The sequence below is a fragment of the Crocodylus porosus genome, unplaced genomic scaffold, assembly GCF_001723895.1.
Source record: "Crocodylus porosus isolate Cpor-Errol unplaced genomic scaffold, CroPor_comp1, whole genome shotgun sequence".
NCBI classification, from domain to species: Eukaryota; Metazoa; Chordata; order Crocodylia; family Crocodylidae; genus Crocodylus; species Crocodylus porosus.
In genome coordinates, this window is record NW_017728947.1 from 87,896,318 (window position 1) to 87,921,064 (window position 24,747).

The 24,747-nt window shown below is 40.0% G+C and overlaps 1 protein-coding gene across 1 annotated transcript in view; it reads right to left on the reverse strand.

The window, feature by feature from the left end:
- The window catches only part of TTC7B (tetratricopeptide repeat domain 7B), a 208,784-nt gene that overhangs the window by 61,976 nt on the left and 122,061 nt on the right, over positions 1-24,747 (reverse strand). The window contains exons 15-16 of the mRNA XM_019551144.1: positions 22,820-22,917; positions 6,197-6,337 (exon numbers count right to left, since the gene is read on the reverse strand). Coding sequence (XP_019406689.1) covers positions 6,197-6,337; positions 22,820-22,917 — 239 coding nt within the window. The remainder of the gene's footprint in view (positions 1-6,196; positions 6,338-22,819; positions 22,918-24,747) is intronic.

A 24,747-nucleotide genomic window follows, 5' to 3' on the forward strand; every position in this document is an offset into this window, starting at 1 on the left:
CCCCAAATTAGCAAACCTAAAGGGACAGATATACTTTGGCAATACACACATTCTCTCTCCTCCCCCCTTCAGAGAACTATTAATAAAACTAAACACCAGAAGAGACTGGAAATATATCTGTGAATGGCTATAGATGACATTCTTAAAATTTTACTAAATACAACAGTTCATTCAAGGCAAATACATGAAACTAAAGGGAACAGTCTAATTTTAGCACCCGAGTTCATTCTGATTAATTTCTGCAGTCCACATGCATTTGGACCCATTAGCAACAGAAGGTCCAACTAAAAAGTGAATGGGTTAAACAAATAAAGTCAGCAAGACAAGTTAAATCAAAAAAACATTTATAACAAATTGACATATGTCACTCAATTTGGCAGAAGTTTTGCAAAGAAGAAATTCAGAACCATCAGGTTGAAGGCATCTGAACATAAAACATGTGCTGTTTCTTTGCACCCCAGCACAGAGAATGCCCTGAATCCCCCAAGACCTTCAAAAATAGATATTAAGTTTTTACTAAGGGTGAGGTTACACATTCCAATTAGCATGTGCTAATGCCAAGGAATGTCAGGCAGTATTAAAAGTTAGCACACACTGGGCATGTCTACACAAGACACTATGGTGATGTAGTGTCTGCAGGCACAAACTGTGATGTTGCTGCTACTGAGCAGTAGCACCAAGTGACTTCACAATAGTTCATTGGTACTGCGCAATAGGGTCAGAAACAACTTGTGTGCCGTCGGGACTGTGCAGCAATGGTGGTTACTGTACAATCATTTAGTAATTGCTAAAGCAAGTACTAAATGACTGAGCAGTAACAACTGCACAGCCAGGCACATGTGTAGATGCACCCACTGTGAGCAGCTTCATGTTTGGGGTTAATACTTTCCCTAATATGCACTGCTGTGACCTGTGGTAAGAGGACTGGTAAGCCGGGGTGCAGCTAGGAGCTGCAGTCTGTCCTTTGCCTGCCCTGCTCCTCAGCTCTGTAGCCACAGTATAGGCTCCAGCATCAGGTCCCACTGGTCCCCATTTGGAGCAGCTTACCCCAGCTGCGTGGAATTGCCCTCCGCCAGGGGAAGGGCAGAGGGGAAGAGGGATGGCCAAGCAGCCATGGGACAGGCATGGATGGTCCATGCAGCTCCCAGATTGAGCCTGTGCTGGCTCCACCAGTTCCTTATCCCTCACTGCCTCTCCCCCATGGGGAACTGCAAGGCCCACTCACACTCCTCCCCTTGCCCTCCTGTCCCCTCCTTCCCATTTCAGTCCTGCTCCCCTACTCCTCCTTCCTTCTGTTCCCCCCACCTTTCCTTATGTTCCACCACCCCCCACCCTGCTGTTCTCCTTCACCCCTTTCAGCTTCTACTCGCAGCGGTCAGGCAAGGGCTGTGAAATCCAGGGGGACAACTGGTCCATCTGGGAACAGTGCCTCTTGTGATACTGGAGGGCTGCAACATGGTTGTTTCATCTCTGTGGAACAGCCAGTTCAGGTAATTTGTTCAGGATAGCAGGACTCAGAGAATCCTCGCCTGAAGTAGCATAACTTCAAGACACCTACATTATCCATTTATTAATGAACCTGAAGTTGTGATCATTCACATTTTTAGAGCCCTTCAAGTGGCTTAATTCAAATGCATAACTTTACCCTAAGACTGATATCTCAAGCTCCTGTGTAATAAGTATTTGCCAGCGTTCATTTCAGTCTTCACGCATCTCTCAAGTGAATGATAGCAGAAAGTATCAATTAAGAAGAGCCATTTTCTGTTCTCTTTAGCTGGGACAAACGGGAGGGCAAAAAGCAGCAACATCTGATAAAAAAAATTCTACTGTTTAATCTTTGAGATAACCCCCTGGTGAGCTGCCATTGAGACCTTCAGTACATGGAAGAAGTAGAAAGGCCCTTGAAATTCAGAACTAAATCTATGCTACAATGTCTGTATCTACATGTGTATATTAATGCAATGCAATAAACTGCAGCAGAGTTTATTGTTCCTGGTTACTACATTTACACATGTGCCCAGGGCCGCAGCACATTCAGCCAGGCCAAAGCAGTCCCAGCTGGCAGGAGGAGGGGGTCAGCCTGCCAGCACAGGGCTCCTCTGACCTGGCTCAACATGTTGCAGAGGGGCTGGCAGGGGCACATGGGTGCTACAGTGTGGAGCTAGCTGGCAGGCAGCCCCTGCACTGAAGCACCCCCATGTCCCAGGCAGCTGGGGCAACATCTACACATGTGCTGCTGTGCACAAAAAAACCCTTCTGCAGCAGGGTAGTACTTATTTTTACAATTACTACCCTGCTGAGGAGTTTATTAGTTTCCTGGGGCCTAACAGGGCTGTACATGTAGGTGCCAAGATGTTTACTGTGGAACTAATTAGTCTACTCCACATTAAACGTCTCATGTAGACTCATCCAATGTTCTGCAGTAGGAAAGGTAACTGGATGCTTGAGAGAAGTTACTATAAACCATTCTACTGACTAGGGCCTTGAGGTGCTGAATTAGTTAACATTTATAAACAAGGAGATAAATTGGAAAGACCTCAGATGATAGCAGTCCTTCTCAGGAAAGGTTTTCCTACAAACTTCTCCCTTATTTATTTGTGCTCCAGGTTATATCCTTCCCTTCCATACACTAGAAGAGCAACTTCTTCCTCATTTTTCCCCTCACTAGGTGGCTCTAGCCTCCCCAGTTGTTTCTTCCTTAGTTCTGCAAGTATTCAACAGGCAGGAATACAGCCCACAAGCAGTTTTGCTTACTATTACAGAACTTACAAAAGAAGGAAACAGACTGTACACTTGTGCAGTAGCAGATTCAGGAACAGGGCAAGGTGGGGTCCAACCCCTTGACTTAGGCAGTATGCACAAAGGCTGATCTCACTGCCTGCTCAGGGTGGGCTCCTGGTAGAGCTAATTCCACATGAGCACTAGGCTCCGAAACAAATCTGCTGACTAGGGCAGGGTCAGTTCCCCTGCTTTTGTGGCTCCAGAGCCTTGGGAATAAGTGTTGCTGTTGTTTGCCCTTTCCTTTTCCCAGTGAATTTAGTGGCAGGGAGACAGGAGGGAATGAGCAGCTGTGGCCATGTTCATCCCCTGGGCTCCAGAGCTATTCAAAAACAGGGGCTCCAGACAGATCCTGCATGGAGAACCTCTGGATCTGCCCCTGCACCTGTGTTCTAAAAGGAGAGGAAGGAAACTAGGTCAAACTGTAGGTTGTCAGGAAGTGACCAAGCCCACATTACAAGCTTCTCCTTCTGCTGGCATAAATGACCAAAGTGATCCACCAAGTTGGGGGCAGGAACACAATATTCGTATCACCCACTGTGAACAAGTCACTTGTTCTTACTAGTAAAGATCAAATGTGGGCAGAAGGGGTTAAGCTTCAGCAGGACAAATTAAAAATGTATATTCATAAAAGTTAATTGCAAGGGGAATTAAACAATGCAATGAACTGCCAGGGGAGGCCAGCAGTAGAGATAGTCAAAGCTGAGCCAGACATCCATCTGCTTAGGGTGACTTATGAATATGTAAATTAAGGCTGCCACGATGCAGGCAAGGTGACTACACTATCCCCTAGAGGGGCTTCCTACATCATTTCGTGGGTTTCCTTGTACGAAAAAGAAAAGCTGCCTTTCTAAGCATGTGTTATTAGTAGGAACGCAAAGACACCTCATCTAAAAAAAAGTAACATATTTATCACTAGCAAAACTAGTCTTGGTCTTTCTTTTTTTTTTTCCCCCCCAAACAGATGAATTAATGATGGGAACACTGATATAAATAACAATTCAAACAAGTCAAATTAAACATGATAAAAATATATAGCAATACTAAATACAGACAGGATTACTTCTCAATGACAAGAACTCCTTAAGGAGCAGAACTCCAACATTTAGGGGAAAAAGTTATACTAAACACATGCCAATAGGCAATAGAATGACTTAAGTAATCAAGTATCTTAGAGACCTTTGATATATTATCATCTTTACTGTATGACTAATACTAAAAGGTATATAGTATATAGAAAAAAACATGTTTAAAGCCAACATAATGATACTGAAAACAGCAATGGCTTAATGACTGCCACTGCTCTGTTTAACTTGACTGAGATCTGTACATTAAAAACTGTAGGTTTTCTACCGGCTTTAAAAAATATTGATGAGGACCTTGTTTTTTTTGTTTGTTTGTTTGTTTGTTTGTTTACATACTGTACATAGTTATGCAGCATCTACCAGTGAAGCCCTCTAGTTCTGACTTTGGTATGACGCAGCAGGCAACACTTCTGTATCTTCTCACCAAGATTTTTACCATTGAGGAAAAGGTTACTGAATGTCCCACCTATCATTGTGTGACAACAGGCAAGCCAAGGAAGCCCACTATTATTTTTGTACTAGGTAGGTGGGCCTACAGAAAGAATGTTTGTTATAGTAGCTTTTTCTAGCTCGGTTACCTTATATTTCTATAAGCAGTTTTACCCTTTCAATGGAACAAAGTATTCTACCTTTCACACTAGTTAGTATTTAAAAATTCTCAAGAAGCTAGGAGTGCTACTGTTTCATTGCTCTAAGGTATGACCCAGCAGATAAAAACTGCATACAAAACTGCTGCTTTATCTTATACGTACAAATGCTCCACCAACTGACCCCACTCCCCAGATACAAAGTTTTCCTTCCATTTAAAAATGAATTAAAAATCATTAAAAAATCTGATATGCTGACTTGATTATATGTAACAAGAAGAAAGTATACCCACTGAAACTGATTTGCCATGCTAGGTGTAATAAAACTTTACCAGTCAGCCAACTGGCCAAATACCCATGCTTCACAGTGCTGGCCTAGAGGCCTAGTCCAGATTTTGGGCCAAGGCTTTTGCTTGCTTTGCCACCGGGCTCTATCTACCTTCATGGTAGATGCAGAAAAGAACAAAGAAAATGTTCAACTTTTAAATTTACAGCTGGAACACCGCATGTAATGTTCACAAGGCTACTTCAAACAGATGCCTTTCAGGTCCAATCTATACTCACTCACATGAAAACAGCAGGTTTAATAAGTATTGTTCTGACACCCTTGTAGTTGAAATACTTTTATACATTAGAATTACCCAAACTTATGGCACAGGGGAAAAGCAGAAGGAACATATACATTTCCCTCCTAAAAATAAAAGCGGTCTTCTTAAAATTACAGAATCAGAACCATAGAACCAGAAGGGACCTGTAAGATCATCAAGTCCGGTCCCATGCCATGGGCAGGAAGTTACTGGGCTCACACAAGCTCAACAAGGCGCCTGGTCCAGCCTCATTTTGAGTACCTCTTTAAGGAGCGTTACAGAGAAAGATTTTTTTTTTAGGTTTAGTCTGAATTTATCCTCTATTAATTTATGCCTGTTGGTGCCTTCCTGAAAAGTTGCTCCCCTAGTACTTGATGTTCACCCTTGACATATGTGTAGGCAGCTATCAAGTTACCTCAGCCTTCTCTTACTCAGACTGAACAAACCCAGTTCCCAGAGTCTCTCCTCATAGGGCCTATCCTCCATGCCCTTAATCATACAGGTGGCCCTTCTTTGTACCCTCTTAAGCTTATCCACATCCTTCTTGAAGTGCGGTGCCCTGAAGAGGACACAGTACTCCAGCTGAGGCCTCACCAATGCTGAATAGAGAGGGGAGTACCACTTCTTTTAGCATGTGAACCCAACTAATGCAGTTGAGAAGAAAAAAAATGCTTTACATATTTTATCCCTTTTTCCCAGCACTAGGAACAATACACAATTTATATTTTTAATTTTAAGTTCACCGTTCCTAGGCTTTGGGTTTAACATTAGGACCTCATGACTATTAAACATTCCTTTGTTGCCTAAAGTTCATTAAGAAGTTCCACAAAATATTGCAAAATATTCAAGGATAACTATGTCAAATGAGGTATTTTATAAATCTGTAACAGACTATATTAAGTTATGGTGAGAAAATGCATCAACTTTTGGACAAGATAATAAAATTAAAAGCTAAATACCATCCTCATTGACCACTGTTTCATAAATTAAAATAAGGTTCCTGTTTTTAACTGAACCAGGATACCACATTCTGAATGCATCTTTAGAAGCTCAAATTTCAGCTGACAAACAGTAATAGATTCTATCTGCTGAATGAAAATAAGTACATATTTCTGCGATTGCATAGGCTAGGGAGGACAAAAGAGTTTGTTTACAGTACCTGCATGGAGCCAGATTTGAGCCAGAGTCATCCAAGGATGCAGAGGACCTTGTTTAGGAGCACTACTCTGCAAAGATGAAGCAACCTCTGAAAGTGCCTGTTCCACTCTGGAGGCTGCTATTGATGTTGCATGGACTGAACCTGGAGAGGTAATTAAAACACAAACAAACAAAGTCACATCAGTTGGAAAGGGAAAAGGAGGAGTGAGGGGAAATGTTCACACATGCTGTGTTAAATACTTTGTCTTAACCCCTTCCATAACAGAGGCTTTAAGAAGCAGCTAACCTGGATTTACACTTGTTTTTAAGTCAGTCTCTTTCTGATCCACACACACACACACACACACACACACACACGAATGAATCTGCACTAAAAATCATGTTAGTCTTAGCAGCTGTGTGACGTGTTTAGGTAACTACTACGAACGCTAAAAATTTAATTCAACATTCCAGTTATGACAGCGTAAATGATCCAGAAACTGATTATGATGGCATTATATGCTGCAACTTTCAGTTTCCTGCATGCACTTTAATGGTAGTAATTGCTGTGTCTTTTCATAGAGTGCAATTAGATGACTAGTTTCAGGCTAATAACAGAAGTACAAGATAGACAGAATTAAAACATACAACGGTGTCCTTGCATAAATACACAAATAAACTCTGCTGGGTGCAAACTTTAGCTAAATCAACAACGTTAAATTAAAGTGTTTGACAGCCAAATAATTCCTTTCAGGAGGACTATCCTAAATGCACAGCACAGAACAGGCAACTCTCTCAAAAACAAACATTACAATGGATATTAAACTCCCATCTGCAAATATCACCCCCCTTACACTACAAAAAAAGCTGATTTTCTACAGGTACAGTATGTAGGATGACATAAATTATAAAATTAAAATACTGCACTAGATATTAAATGGATATAATTTTTAATCTCAATTGTTTTTTGGTGTGGGCCATAAGCATTTTAAATCCCAACTGCCAATAAACTTTTAAAATACCTGTGAACCGACCATAACTTTCTTTCATAATTTCAAATCCACGTGAGTGGATTTGAATAAACAGCATTTTGAATAAATAGCATTTTACACTAGTTATACAAAACAGGAAAATTGGTGTTACTATGCAGGGTCAATGAGAGATCTGCTTTGACCAATCACCTGACAGTGACCAGGTCCACATGTCTTGGAAGAAAAGTTGTAGGAACTTTGCAATAGGCTGATACAGGAGGATATGTCCCTTCCCACAATAGGTATCACTTTGATTTCTACTACTTAGATACTGGTTTAAAGCATAAAGCTTAATGGAATTCCTAAAACCTAAATTTCCTCTGAACACTGATAAATCTGAATTTTATTTCCCTAAGCATTTTTAATCAAACTTTATATGGAACTCCCATATAAAGTGTATATCCAGGCATGACAAAACAAAGTAGCAGCCTAGAAATAGGTAAGGGACCCAAACCTATCGCACAGCTGGGCTGAATACACAGGAAAGCAGCAGCTAGATCTATGGGCATGTCCTTTTTGCCAGCTGGAAGACAGAAAAGCCTCTGGGAACTATGGCCAGCATTGTTCAGCTGAGTTTTACTTTGCATTTTATTTGTCCTTTTGAACAACTGTGCCCTGAGAGGTTGGGTTTTGTGTTCTCTTCCTGACTGGTGAAACAGCTCTCTAGGGTTCAACATTTACAAAAGCTTTTATTCATCACATCCATCTGGCTCATATTCTCAATGACTATAAAAGAGAAGGGTATGGAAAGCCAGTTACAAGAAGTCTTCGAGGAAAAAAAATAGAAGTGGAATATTCCAAGAAAAATGTCATGCCATTAATCATACCAGCTCTAGTTATGCATCTTTTAGTCTTTTCTCAACTTGAAAGCCATACATATATTATGTGTGTGTGTACACACACACACACACACACACACACACACACCACATGCATACGGGAGCTCAACTGCAACCTGTTTACCATTAAATGGCAGTTGACACCTTGCTCTCAGAAGGACTAGTAAGGACGAGTTGTAACCAATCAACAAAGCAAGATGACTTTATGGAAGGGGACGTTGTAGAACATTCTCCAAACTTTCCCCTCTATGAAGCCAAACATTAATTGGGGGCAGAGGCCAGGTGTGGATCACAAGGGGAAATCATTCAATGTACTTCAAGTCAGTTTTTAATTTTTTTATGGAAATGTTTTGGCGCTTGATAAATAGCCCACAATTCTAACCCACTTAGGAAATGTACTATTGAGACCAAATCTGAAGTCATGTAAAATCCCAAAGGTATTGTCCCTATAATTCTCTAAATAAGTAAATCCATGCAACACAGCAGTAGCTTAGCACAGAAATTTGTTTGAACAGCAGACAATACTACGTAACAATTACCAAGTAAAAACAGGGTAGTTTATCAGAGTCCTGTTACACAGGTCTCTGAAAATTAACTTCTACCCCCAGAAGTTCTGCTTTAAATTCTCAGCTGCACCTTTAATTTTATTTCTAATAATCTTTATCTTAGAAAAGGGCAAAAATCACACAATTTTAAAACAATTATGAACAAAAATATTAAAGTTTATAATGAAAACTTTCCTTAATAGTATTTTAGTATTTCCATCCTCTAAATAAAATATGAAAACATTACACAAAACAGCAATTTGTGAGTATCCAATTAAACCAATAAAAAAAATTGCCTGCTCTTATTTTACTGCACTAATACATCTCTCACACAATAAATATTCTAAATTAATTGGGGTTTTAACAATTGAGATTAAACAGTAGCCTCTTAATGTTACTTAACCAGCTCAGATCATTTCCGTTTAGAACTATAATCACAAATTCTAGCATTCACATCAGAAATGAAATGCATGTAACCCAAAATTCCCTTACCACTCTCTGCTAATCGTGACCTGTGACCAAATTCTTTCAAAATCATCTGCACTAACACTGACTTTTTTGAATTTGAAAGTTTAAGGCATAGTAGGATGAAAAGAAACTCAATGGAATTTGAGCACCTTATTCCAGTAACGTCTCTTTTTTCAGTCCTCTCTGCTTCAGTTTGTTCAAAGACTTTAAAGCTCTCAAACAATGTGGGAGTGCTGACATTTTCTCTTTCCTGTTCCAATATCAAGTACATAGCCCATGTGTCACATTTACCCGATTTTCCCCCATAATCTGATTCCAGAATACCTTGTGCTTCTCTGGTCTCACCACAACTAGTTTGTATTTGGCCCATTTCTTGGAGTTCTGGTTACATGGCATGCTGTCAGTTTCTTTTATCAGTTTCTAGATAACCAATTATTACTTGGAACAATTCTCTGAATACTTGGAATCTTTTGAGTGCTTTAGGCACCCCTCATGACAGGAGGCATGACTGTGGGATCCAGCATTGGATCCAATTATGCCTTATTGCCAGTGCAGGGGAAACCTGGGATGCAATCCTGAGCTCCTTCTGCAGCAGGAAGTAGCAAACTCCTGCAGCTGCAAGTCCCACACCTGAGGGGCTCACAGCCATGGCAGTGCCCCATGTGTTGCCACAGCAAGGAGCTGTGCAGCTGATGGGACTAACTGCTCCAGCAAGCCCCCACTCATTGCTGTGGCCAGCAGCCCTGCAGCTGATGGAGCTCCCAGCCACGGAGGTATCCTTGCTACACATTCAAATTAAAGCTAGATAGAAACCAACTATAAAAGTTCTTACACATTTTCAAGTTCTAACTTTACACCTGGATGAACATTTTTATGGTGTGATAGTTACTCTGCACATATAGCCATTCTAACTGCACAAGTAATCAGTTAATAGTATAATACATGTGTAGAGGGAGCCAAATGTGAAAGCAGGGATTTTTGTGGGTCATATTTATTAGACCGTCTGTATAGGTACCAGAAGCTTGTCTATATCCCTCCCAACTATACAGTCTGTCTAATAAATAACAAACAATCACTCACAAAAATTCCTGCCTCTCAAAGAAAAGAAAAAACAGGTTATCTGCTCTCGATTTCACATATACAAGTCTGATGACCAGCCTTCTGGCTTCCTGTTTCACTTCAACACAAACTCTGTTCTTCTTAGTCTCACATAGGTCTCACTCCATGGTTTGCATTCACCAGCCCTTGACCAATCACATTCCTTTCTCCGTTGCCTAGCTTTCTCCAGCAATGTTGTTCAGTTCTTATACAAATATGTAGTCTGTATTTTTTTAATCCTATCTAGGCCATAATTATTCATTATGGAAGCAAGTTTGTGGTCAGTTGAATGAGCCTTGAAACACTCTATGAACACGTGCATTCCTCCCGTTACTGAACTTCCACACTCAGACCTATTAAACATACATGTTATATAGACTTGAATCCTTCCCCAATTCTTTCTTGGTGAAACAAATTTTCTGGAAAACTAAGCTATGAAAGAGTTATGAGGTCTTGGAAAAGTATTAGTAGTAATTCATGAGCAAACCAGAACTCCGCTATCTATGCCTTTAGATCATTTGACTTGACTAAGGCTATCATTTGGTAGTCAAACTTTTACTATAAAAAAAAATTATACCATAACTATTTTTGGAACATCTAGAATCCATATAATTTATACAAGTTTTGCCTGAAAAATGCCCTCCACACTGTTAAATGCTTTTTGAGATCATTAATAATGCATTTATTTTGTATTACACTGCTCTATTTCATTTAGAAATATTTTGTTACCTTTCATTCTGTTTCCAATTGTTATCTGTCCATGATATATGGAGAAAGAGAAACCTTTTATCTGCTTAAAACCAGCTTATACTTGTTTGACACAACACAGTAACCTTTTAGTTTTATAGGCGGCCTTGAGTGCCACAAATTTAACAAATGAGCAAGGAAGCCTGACACCATGACAAGGGGATAACTAAACAGTTATTTGGGTAAATCTGGCATCTTTTATTAGACCGACTCAAATAGTTGGAAAATTCTTCTTAGCAAGCTTTCAGATTTAAGTGTCCTTTCTCAGGCTGAAGAAGCATCTGCAGTTGGTGTGCACTCTTCCTGGATGGCATAAATATTAAAGAAACCAGAGGCTGGTATGCATACAAGAAAGCCAGTCAAGGAAGATGTAAATTGAGGAGTCAGTGGGTAAGACAGATTGCAGGGGAGGAAAGAAGGGGGATGAATGTAGCAGGTAACTAGTGGAGAGGTACCAGGGTAGTCAGATGTCAGGCAGGTTATAGTGCAGGGGTTGGCAACATTTTTGGACAGCGTGCTGAAAACACCTGCAAACTTGGCTTGTAAGATGTTGGTGAGCCAGGGGCAGATGTCAGGGGAGCTGCAAGGGGCCTAATCCTTGTTGTGGCCATGCAGCCCTGGCCCCTTCCCTGCCATCTGCCCCAAGGTGCACATGCCAAGACAAATGCCTTTGCGTGATGCACTCTGGCACCTGTCCTGGGGGTTGTTTACCCGTTATAGTGTGTCATAAATCCAATGCCTATATTTAGTCCATGATTTTTTATATCCAGGAATTTGGCTCATCTGTGAAAAAAAGTCTTTTGTAAATTCCCTTTGAGGATTAAAACTGAGAGACTGGAGACATAGTGTGCCCCCATGGTAGCTGGGTATTTTTGTCTTTAACAGATTTCAGGTGTACATTCATTCCAGTGCCCAGCTGTTGTCTGCTCTCTCCTACGTATTTTCCATCAGGGCATTTGGTGCAGTTTCCAACTATTTGAGTTGGTCTAATAAAAGATATCAGATTTACCCAAAGATTGGTCTAATAAAAGATAGGCAGACAAGGTAAATCTGATATGTTCTCAGACCAAAACAGCTACAACCTACACTCAAGAAAACAGTTTGCATTTTTACTGGCATTTACTCTGAGTTGTTTCCATAAGGTTCCCTCTAAGATCTTTAAGATCTCTCTCATCACAAAGTCTACATAAAATCAACATTTTTTATGCTGTCCATAAACACCACTACTGCAGTAGCATTGGATAAAATTCATGACATATTTCAGTTTGATAAGCATAACTTTACTAGTAATTTTCTTGGTCATTCTAATGAAATCTCAACCTAAAATACTAGGCTTAGTGTGGTATCATTGCTTTATGGAAAATGGACTGGATCAGTGCTGAAGTCTCAGACTTGGACTATTCAAAGCTTGGCCACTGGGCAATCTTGGGCAAGTAACTTCCCCTCTCTCCAACGATGTCTTCATCTGTAAAATGGGAATGGCGATACCGACTTCCTTTCCAAAGAACTAGGAACTATCATTTACTCTTGTTCCCTTTAATCAGTGTTTAATGAAATAGTGTCTTATACAAGGAGAGAAATATCTGAATTCAACAGAAGAAATGCTCATGCAGGGTAAAGAACACTTCCAACATCACATGCATAAAAGATAGCCGCGGCAGCACTGAAAAATGCCAGTGGTATGGACATGCAGAGGATTCTGTGCTAATATAAGCAAACACATTGTGTTCAAAGAGACAGTACCTTTTCTCTAGGACTAAATAAAGGACTTGCAACTACAATTTTATTACTCCTACCGAAAATTCATGAGGTATAAGACGCTTCTCCTATATGAAAAAACGGTAATTTTAGCTTTTTTAAATCTTCCCATACCTAAAAAGACAGACTAGGAAGTCAGATATGGCTAACAAAATGTAGAGAACCCTCCCCTTTGTTCTGTGATCATCATCAGTGGTCCACTACCATTCTTGTTAGAGATGTACAAATCCTCCTTATCTCCAATATATCCCATTAACATCTGTTTACTGTTCAAAACTAGACATAAAATAACCATAACCTTTATTTCACTGTAGCCATTTCAAACAAGGATGGATAAAACAGGAGTGCAGAAACTGTTTTTGTACCTTGGATCATTTCTGACTAAAGGTAACTTTATTTTATTTTACTGACCTATGCTATTTAGTCTCCCTTATTTATTTTTACCTTTTAAAGGAGTAGGGTTTTCCCAGCTTTTCTTATGATTACTATTCCAGTGAATACACCACACACGTGTAAAGAAAAAACAGTTGCCCACTGTAAAGTACTCTGGAAGCTGACCCAGGATTAGTAACATTACATGCTAAACCACTGTGATATTTAGTAATTGTGGTGACTTAAGAGCTTTAATAATAAGAGAAACTGGTGACTATAAAAAGCCTTCCTGGAACACCTTTATTTGCAGCCCTTTAGAAGATGAATACTGTCTCTTTAATAATTAAATTCAAGTGTTGATTGAGCACATTCAGATCTTGTAAGATTACAGGCCTTGGGGTGACTGAATGGGTAAACAGCACCAGCCTTGCTTTACGCACAGTTTCAAGCTCACTATTGATAGACAAAGCACATACATTATGTGATGCAGGGAGGTGTGATGTAAATGACTTTAGAAATTAATACTAGGGTTGTATAAGTACATACTACTTACAAACTGAAAAAAGGGAGTAAAAACCATGAAAGTAAACATCTGGTGGATTGCCTTTGAACAACAGATTAAACCAAAAATTAAAATCTTAATTCAAAAAGGAGAAAATATATATATAGAAAGAAAAAATTCCAAGAAAGCAAAAATTCTGATAATCTTCCAACTGTAAATCAGGTTTACTATTTTTAAGAGGCAATGAAGATTTTAAGTAAGGAGTAGACAGTTCACATGAACTATTTTCAAACGGGTGCATCTAATTTACACTGCTATTTGGCCAATATTGGAATACAAACTCAAACACTTAGAACATGCATTTTGTTTCTGTTATAAAAAGGAAAATTGAATAAAATAAACAACTTTAGCTCTAGTCCTGATAAATGTATATAAAAAAGCTGAAAGTATCTTGACTAATTTTTACTTATTCGAAATAAAGGAACATTCAAAATCTTCATCATGTGCTTAGACTATATGCAAGAAGGTGCTCTTCTGCTTTTATGCCCAGTCAGCATTTGAGGACGACCTTCCTACCTCAATGCACAAGCATTTCCTCATGAATACAGTGGCTTTTGCTTCGATTAAAGGTAGAAGGTGCAGGTAGAATCTGTGCCTGCACTTCCGGATTCTCTTATTTATCAGACATCTCTGTGTGGCCTCTAACAACTCAGCTCTAAAAAAACCAATCTAGCTCAGGTTAGTATGCGCTATGCTTGCGCAGGCTCAATACAAAAACTTCAGTGCTTTATTAATCAGGTGTTCAAGTATCCCAAACCTTCAACTTCCTAAGGCCCCGTAAAACAAAGCTTCCTTTTAAAATGAACATTCATTTTTCACAAATTTAAATATTTATGATCACGTTATTATTTAACACAAAGTTTCTCAACCTTTTTAGACCCAAGGGACCCCTCAGAAAAGCTCTTATTTTTTTGTAGGCAAAAAAGAGTTAAAATTGACAAAGCAATTCTTCTGTTGTGAAGAACAAAAGATCAAAATATTTTTAACATTATGGATTCCTATTTGAAATCTCTAGGTGTGTCTTATGAATGTTTTCACACCTAACAAGGCTAATACTGCATGACACCCTGCAGCACCCCTGAAAGGATCTCAAGGCACCTCATGGTGTCATGGCACCATTGTTAACAATCACTGATCTAACAACTAGGGGACAAAAACCTACAGTCCTATCAACTACTTTAACAAGGAAATTAGGTGGAACTGTACTCACCCATGGGAATATTTAACTACAGAAAAAGTTCCTAAGGACAGTGGTCAGATCACGATTAAACATCAGAAAAATGGATTACAGTAGTACAGTTGTGAAGCCAAATAGTATTATACCTAAAGCTGACAGTGTGGGGACACTGATATCAACATTAAGAAAAAGGAGACAAATGTGGAAAAACAAAAAAAACCCCGTTTAAAGAAGTTGTTACAGTATCATTACAAGATTTCATTTGGGCAGCAGCAGCATCATGCAGCTGGTAGACATCATCTTTTTTAAATAAACAAACAACCTGTTATAACTACATTATACCCTATGACTTATTAAATATATTTTCCTCTTTGGTATAAAGTTTCAGATAAAAGATATATAGTTGCTGTAATTCACAGTCACTAAATGCTATTTTAATCAAGGAATTACTAAGTCAAAATTTAAAACTAAGGATGAGAAAAAGACAAACCCGTAGGAAGTTAACGTCCTTCAAGGCAGGAGGTGGCCAATAAATGAAATGACTGTTCCAGTTTCAACTACTGCAAGTGCACATAATAAAGTTGGTGCTCTCTAGTGACACTGAGCTACAACTACTTCCTCCTACCTTATATCTTATGTTGGATCATAGCCATGAATTTGGGATTCAATCAATTCAATAACTGGTGATCTCTGGGCTCCTAATTACTTACCCCAAAAGATACTTTATTGCATTTTTAGATACTTCTTTCAAAGGCATATGAATAGCTAGAATTCAATGTACACCAAATGTTTTGGAGGTTTAAAATTCTTTCAGTGTAAACCCTATTTATCAGTTATGAAGATTAACAGAAAAAGCAGAAAGCAAATTAACACTCCTATCAGGAAGAGAAAAACAGTTTACAGTGAGACGATGTGCAGGGCCCAGAAACGTGGTCACAGTGTGGATGGGTTGCCTGGGGCCAGACAAAGGTATCTGATTTGGTATGAGGATGAGAAGATACAAACAGTTGGAGAGGAGACTCTGTTCTTGAGAGAGAGGATGAAGAAGTATCAGAGGCTAAAAAGCGAAAGAAAAAAAAGTGATGAAAGAATAAGAGATCCAAGAGCAAGGATATAATGGACACATGGATGCCCCAGAAAAGCAACAGAATGCAAAGCGTTTATTCCCCCACTCAACAGGATGAAAGTGGTTTCTGCAGAAAACATTTTCTCAAAACAACTTTACAAAATCTATCACATCAGACAGAAGACAAAGATAAATGTCTATGTACATTAAAAAACAAGCTTCAACCAAAATGCATTTGAAGAGTAAATCTTCTTCAACAGTCTAAAAATCCTATTGTATTTCATAAAAAACAAAGGTCAAGACAACCTGGTTTAAAATGTATGTTTTTTTCCCCTTACTTGCTATGATACAAGGTCAAAAATAAGTGAACTAAAATACTACATAATAAATTGAATTGCATAGCTTTAAGGGAATTACATGCTGTTTAACTGAACCAAAATAGCCATCTGATTTCCCAAGTGATTTGTATATATGTGTACACACACACACACACACACACACACACATCCGAGACACTTACCTGTGAGAGGTATCAGAAGCTGTCCCTTTAGGGATATAAGAACTGTGTATTCATGAATATATTTAATATATTTCATAGACATTTGAGCTGGAAGGGACCCTGGAGGATCACTGAGTCCAGCCCCCTAGCCCAAAGGCAGGAAGTCAGCAGGGATCATAGGATCCCAGCAAGATAAGCATCCAAATGTATCTTGAAGGCGTTCAAAGTGGGTGCTTGAACCACCTCTGGCAGCAGTCTGTTCCAAAACTTGGGGGCTTGGACAGTGAAGAAGTTCTGTCTCATGTCCAGCCTGAATCGGTCACGGCGAAGTTTGTGACCATTTCATCTTGTCATCCCTTGGGGCGCTCTGGTGAACAGACATTCCCCCAGATCCTGATGAGCACCCCTGATAAATTTATAGGTGGCCACCAGATCATTCCGAGCCTGTGCTTTTCCAGGCTGAAGAAAAGATCACTGACAAACACAGATATGTACCACTTACATTAAATGAAATATATTATTTGGCAAGCATCCAATGATAGATACATGTATACTATAAATACAATTATAAAGCTACCCTCAAGCCTAGGAGATAAAAAGGTAACACACATTTCTTGCCCCTCACTTTTTACTCTGCCAAAGACCTATGAGATTAAGCAGGTCTGTGTAAGACCACCTACCAAAGACTGGAATGGTTCAGCTAAGCTAGAGCGGGAGACCACAGACAGCCCATTATCTGTGGTGGAGTCAAACATGTAGGTGGGGGCCACACAGGCGCTATTTAACATCAATTAAAAGCTTAAGGCTTTGGGCTGCTCCTAAACAAAGGTCAAAGTTAATATGCAACTCTCAGCCCTCTTCCTGGCTTGGAAAAAAAAAATTTCCCCCAGAAAGGATGCTTTGAAAAAGAAAAAAAAGTGAGAGCTTTGGATTATTTGAGACTCAAAGGCTATTGGGACTGCAAAGAAATGCTCCATGTCTAGCCAGGAACCAAGGACAACTGATGAACAGGCAGCACACACCATCTTCTATCCCCTCAACATAGGGGCATGAGACGAGGTGGGGTTAAACTACACTACGTATACTGCCAAGGCAAAAAAAAAAGTCTCTGGTCAAATTACAGGGTGCACATCTATCAGTGTGAATGCGTAGGTGGATAATTATATAAAGGAGAACTAATGTTCTAATCAAAGAGAGAGAGGCGTTATTCTGTTTTTTGTCTACATTTGAAAGTTATCCATTTAGCTCAAAAGTATTTTGTTATATTAATACAAGACTCAACGTACAAGGTTGTTTTAAGAGTGGCTTATTTACGTTTAGGTTGGTATGGCACTAGCTTATTTCTAAAGTGATGACACTCAAACTGAAAAAACTCAATTTAACTCAACTAATTCAAGTTAAAATGAAACCAACAAAGCAAGAATTCAGTTCAGTGGAACAAGCCCATGTGTGAACAAAGAGCTCTGGTCCAGAGGTACAGTGAGCTCTTTCAATACCCAGGGCAGAGATGTGGAGGGCGACCTTATGCTGACCACTGGAGAGCAGAAGGCTGGGCTGAAGGGGACAGGGAGAAGAATCTTACCTGTCCCTGCTCTCTACACTTGGACAGCAGCTGCTACAGGTGCAGCTCTTAAGATAGCAGTGGAGGCTTGGGCTGCTGCAACTAAGGCCCCTGGCAAACGTTACATTTAAGAGATGACTAACCAGTTAATCATGTCTTAAGTTGTTACCTGACTACACATAAATACAATTAATGGCCTGATAAAACAGGAAATAAACCACAAAGAGTGCCTAATATACATGCAGGGAGGCTGCACTGACACGGTAATTACCCCAAGTGGTAATTATTGTGCTTCAGCAGATTCCAGAGTCACATGTATCCTTGTCCCTGCACTGAAAAATGGTAGCAGTGGTGCTTTAACTAAAGTTCAGTCAACAAACTTTTAGTTAAAGCACTCCCACCACCAGTTTTTCAGTGTGGGGACATTGACACATATGGCTTTCTGGGCCCTTTAATTACAGAGGCTCTCAGAGCCACTGTAATTAAAGCCCCACCCCCCCACTCCCAGAGCACATGTATAAATGCTCAAAGTTGTTTTGTTATGATAAAAGTGTAGCAGCTTTGTGCCTGGTTTCTATTATGCTATTAATTGAATGTGTAGCCAGACTATAGCCAGACTGGTGTCTGCTGGCAGCCAGGAGCTTGGATCAGCTGATGGCTCCCACATGCAGGGAAACATGATGTGCCCTGGCACCCGGAAGCCCCGTTGGCTGATGGAGCTCACAGCTGCAAGAGCTTGTTACTTGCTAGTGCAGGGGAGTCTGAGATCATGATCCCAGGCTCCCTCTATGCCTGCAACAATGTGTGATGGCATCTGATGCACGATCTGTCACACCTCCTGCCATGCACATGCAGCATGGGAGGAAGCACAGTTGTTCAAACTGCACATCATATCCTATCGCATTTTTACTTGTACATCTGCCAGGGGCCTAAGGAACAGGCTTGCTGGACTCTAATGCAGCAGCCCATAGTGCAGGTTCCCTGAGGACTCTTCCTGATGTCCCATTCCCACCCCTTCCCACAAAGATACGCTTCTGGGCACAGGGCTGTGCCTGTCATGCCAAACCCTCCTGGGGGAAGGAGGGCAGCAGTCTACTCGCCTTGTTCATCCCCTCCCTCACAGATATACTGTGGGGCATAAGGTTGGGCTGTGCTGTGGCAAAGACTCCTGCAGGGGAGGGGGTTTAATTGGTACCCACTCTAAGCTGGAGCTCAGGACTGATGCCCTGATCACCATACCATAGTTGCACTACTGCTCTGGTTTGATTTTCAGCTCTAGTCTGCGCCTCCCCAGATCTGCAGAAGCTAGGTATACTATTCTGCACGGGGGGGGGAGAGGTGGGAGACACGTTGCAAAAGGGGAAAGAGGGTTTCCATTTAAATCCCCTGCTCTTTTTCCTGACAATAAAAAGAAATGGCTGAACACTGTCTTCAAAAGATGCGAAAGTGCAGTCTGTTGTTCCATATGGACCCACTGAACAAGAGCAGAAACTTGGTCTATAAAAAGTTTCAAACTCCCCTGCCCTTCTATTAATACCAACCTTGTTACAAATGTTTCTGGGCACTTGAGTTAGGTGGCAGCTGATACAGGTAAAGTTTTCAAACAAACTTGCTTAAAACTTCTTGCCCCCCAAAATCAACATATCAAGTTTCACTGTCTTTGTACTGATGTTATTTTAAGTTACTAATTTCCAATGGTTTATGCTGTCTTCAGATAAAGAAGGCAGGACAAAACCCGAATTTTTAAATAAGATTCTTTAGGGCAGGATCCCTCTCCTGGAGTCTTAGGGTGCAACTACAATATTGTAATTAGGTTTGGCAGAATTCAATTTTTATTTTTTAATAATTTTTATAGATGATAAATAAATGTTTAAAAATAATGCTGTTTCAGGATTACATGACATAAAGACTGTGGGGGGCAGGCAATTTACTAATGACAGCATACTATTACTATAGTGCAGTTCAATCCCCCGCCATGACAAACATAACTACTGTAGGACTGCTGCCAGCTGAGTGGCAGAGCTGCCATCAGGGGTAGCGCCCTCATCCACTTTGTCACTTCCTCTTCCTTTGTTACCAGTCCCCTGGGGTTTTTGGGAGGTGCAGTCCAAACTACAGTCTGCACAGTTCTGTAGGAGTGCTGCCTGTCATCACACACTCCATCAGCCATCATTTTTCTTATGTCCCATTTCTATACATTTTGATTATTAACAATATAATTTTTTTGTCAGTCTGTGAGTGTGAGGTGAAACAGACATTTGTCAATGTTTACTGATAAAAATTGAATCTTGCGAACCTAATTATAAATTAATACAAACAATGCCCAAAGCTTTCAAAAGTTACCTTTCAAAATTTCCTTTATTCCTCATATAGAAACTGAAAATAAAACATCAATTTTCCTGTTTTCACAGGTCAATTTAATATAAGAAAGAACCCCTAAGATAAAATGTTCAGATTCATAAGATGATAAAATTTGTCATCTCCCAAGAAGCTCAAATATATTGGGCTCCAGTTTTAACTCCTGGTAGTCAAAATCTCCATTTCAGAAGTTCAGATCTCTATGTAAATTTCTTGAGAAGTTCCTATGATTTTGAATGACATGTTTCTTTGTGTAAATAAATACAAAGATTTTAAAGTTTCAAGCTCATCCTTTGTATTTCCTTGTTAAGACAAAAGCAGTGAGCTACAACAGAATGTGGAACGATCACAAGCCAAACTGCACATTTTTAAATTAAGGAGTTTTTTTCCTCCAATTGCAACTACACACACAAATATGTAACCAAAAAAGTCCACTATGTGACTAACAGAATACATTCTTCCTATGCTATAAGACAGACTGCATGATTCAAGTATTTATAACTGAATACTTGCTACAACAACAAATGTGACCTTTGAGTGAATGTGTGTATATCATTAAAAATCAACTGTAAATTTTGGTTCAACATGAAGATTTCAGAAATAAAATAAAAACGTAAATCTCCTGCTGCTGTACAAATCTGATCTTATACAAAGATATAAATCATGTTCCAATTCTTCTTAGCTTCATAGGTTCAAATCTACAGGATGACAAATCTTTCCAAAAGGCATTTTTCATTGAAGCCTGACTGAACAGAAATGCATGTCTCAAAGACCACATGAAAAGTATGCACAGGTTTGACAAAATGTACAAGGCAAGGAAACGGTTAAGGAAAAAAAAACCCTCCATGCACTTAAAAAAGTGGAACACAGGAGGGTAAGCCTTTTGTGAAAGATACAGAAACTAAAAGTTACTTTCATTCTCTTTACACAAGTTTCTCACAACTTGTATCAAAGTCACTCGGCCAGGTACCTTTTTGTTTGTACTCCTTTTCCGGCATACTGTATTTACTTAACTACAAGGAGGTGGTGTCTCACTCTCGGGCCCCCCCACAATCAGCATGGGGAATAAAGCTACTGCATACAAAGCCAAGGTGGGGAGCAGGTGGCTGCTGAGGTTCTGAGTCTGGCCCTGAGCCCATGTCAGGGCCAGAGTCAGACCCTCAGCAGCCTCCTGCCCTTTCTCTGCAGCTTCTGCTTCCTCCCCCCCGGCCCCAGCTTCCGCTTCCCTGCTCACCCTTACTTACAGGGGGCCAGGGTCGAAAGGGAGGTTGAGACGGAGGGAGCAGGAAGGCTCCAGAGTGAAGAAGTGGGTGGGGCAGAGGGCACCTGACACCCCCTCCAGCTATTGCTTTCCCTGCTATAGCAGTTGGGGAAGTTGGAGAATTCAAGATACCCTCCAATACTTAGACTCTATACCTGGAAAATTACAATAAGTTTATACAGTTTTCCGTATATAGAATCTAATTATTGGGAGTCATCTTATATTCATGTAACTATGGTATTTATTTATATTATGACAGGTGAATATATGATAGACTAATTATGCCATGTAAATACATACTTGGTGCATCTACATGTGCAGTTAACACATAGCAATAAACCCTTGAGCATTTTGCGCCAGAGTCAGCAGCTCCTCGGTGCAGGGTCTTCACATGTGTTTAAGTCAGGACAGAGCAGCCCCAGGCTCTTGGTGGTGGCAGCAAAGGGGCTGGCTAGGGCACAAAGGTGCTATAATATGGGGCTAGCTGGCAGGCAGCCCCCACACTGTAGTACCTTTGTGCCCCAGCCAGCACTGGTCACTGTCTACATGTACATTTTGGTGCACTAAATGACTTCATCGTAGGAGAGTACTCAGAGTTAATTTACTGCACCCTAATACGTGTGCACATGTAGACAGTAACACTTTACTGTGGAGCTGACTAGTCCGCTCCACATTAAAGTGCACATGTAGATGTACCCACTGACATGTTATGATACCTTAAATTTTACCTACTGAATCTGTACAACATTTCAGATGTCAGTGAGTAAGGAAAAGTTCCTTATTCAACTTGTAAAATATTTACTTTTCTTAAAATGTCAATAGCTATTCACTTGCATTATGAATCAGCCACCCAAATTAAATACTGTTTTCTAATAATAAAGAGGGCCAAAATGTTTTCCTAATTTGCTTTTTAAACATTAAGAAGAAAGGAAAATCCTTCAAGATGCTTAAATAACAATAGGATAAGTAAAGTATAAGACTTTAGATAGAACAGAATAGACCAGCATGCCAACATTGAGCTCACACGTTAATATTTACAGATAATACAGAAAGATCATCCCTAAATATTTTATGAATACAAATACACCAAGAGGCAAGGGTCATTTTTAAAAAACAAAATAAAAATAGAATGTACATGGCAAATATCTTCTCAAAACTTCATAATGGATATTTTTAAGCATATAAGGCTGAAGACATTCCCATCTTACTCTAGCTGCTTTAATCTTTTTATCTTATAAACCCCAACTAAGCATACTAGGCCACTTATTTTTTCCACCTTAATATTTCAGATGTCAATTCTCACCTGTTTCAGGGTCACTGAAGTCTGGTAAGGTAATAGTATTAAGCTGTCGTCTATCAGCAATAGCTCTGTCTAATAAACTGCTCCCACGTCCAGAATCACTGTAATACAGTATTTAAATTGTAAGTTACATAAAATGTAAAATTGTATACTGTGAAATGACTTGTATGGTGTCACTCCCCAAATGTTTTTGTCAAAAATTTGAATACCTGACAGCCAAGTTCAGTACTAAACTCCCCTCATTCACGAACAGCTATATTAAAATAAAACAATTAAACCCACATTAAAATTTGGGTCATCTTAATTCTTCTTTCATGACACAAGCAGTAAAGGTGCACAAGATGCTAGGGATGCATTGATAAAAGAATTTCCTGGCTGATACTAAAAGCCAAACATTAACCAGCCATATTGGCTGATGCTGATCCAATAACCAATTTACAGAAATGCAGCCAATTAACAGGGCAGTGTGAAAAACAGTGCCCTGCAAGTAAGTCTGTGGAAGGGAAGGGACATGGGGGTGGGTGGGAAACAGACTGAGGACCCCACAGTGAGGGAGGGAGTAGGGCAGGGGCTGGAAGAGCTGCTCAGCCAGGGCGGTGAATGAAACCCAGGGCTGGGGCAGAGATCAGGACAGAGCCATGGGCAGCTTGTCTAGGGGTTCAGTGTCCCGGAGCTTAAATATGGTGGTGACAGTGCCTAAAATTAAAGCGCATGAAATTAGCTTTAGTTCATGTACCACCACCACCATTCTTAAGCACAGGGATGCTTTTAACTGGAGCAGAGCCAAGTGGTGTGAGGGCAGATGCAAGACCAGCTTTAATCCTGCACGTCACTGCTGGTGGTAGAAGCCACTCGCCCAGGTGGACAGATGAAGGTCCAAGCAGGGAGCTCGTGCCGTGACCTGGCAGCCAGCCCTTTGTGGCTCAGTGGTTGGGAATCTCTGCAATATGCAACCGATATATTGGTGCACCTCTACAAGATACACCCATTCAAAACGATTAATAAATTTTTACAGCTTTACAAGCTAAACATAACCCTTAAATTATAATAAACTTTTACATAATGCAGTAATTTACATAGCTATCTATAACATTTTGATCAGCTTAAAAGAGCCTAGAATTTAAATGATGCAACAGAGACACCAAAAATAGAACAAAAGAGCAAGGAGGTGAGGATCAGAGAAGGCAGATATGGGGATTGCCAACTACTCAAAAATCTTGGTTTTAAGATGGACCTGAAGCACTAAGTGGATGTTTTGCAAATGAATAAATTCAGTGTTACATTTTGCTAAAAGTAGAGCAGTAATTGTTTATATAAAATAGACAGTTGAAGACACTGGTAAACAAATACCATAGGTAATTTTCATCTCTAGCTTACTATATTTGAGTCTTGTCTTGCTTGACAGTGATGAAGCCCACGCCACAAAATCCCTGATTTGGCAATCTCTGTAGCGTCATAGGCAGCTTTACTGGCCAAAATATAAGCCTCCAGACTCTAAAGGTACCTGAGCAGTTAAGGCAGAGTTTTCTGGATTGATCACTCTGAGGTGCCAAAATTCTGCCTAAATAACATTTTGTATGCCTACATACTGTTCCTAATCTGGCTTTCATTCTATTCCTTAGTTTGTAACACAAGCTAACTATCACTGCTAGCATCCTGATTGGTAGTTTTGGTGGTGGGAGTGTGGTGTCTACAAACTGAAATGGGAATAGTAAATGAATCTCATCCCTGAAGTGGTCCCACCAATGTAGTGGTAAGGCACACCAGCAGAACATTGTGGGGAAGTCTGAACTGATGTTGACTGTGCCTTAAATATTCTGTGGATACAAATTACATTCTTTTAAGGATGTTAATCTGGCACTTCTCACGATACATTAACATTCTCTTTAAAAGAATGAGCAAGGATTTCTTAGGGTGATACCTTTTATTGG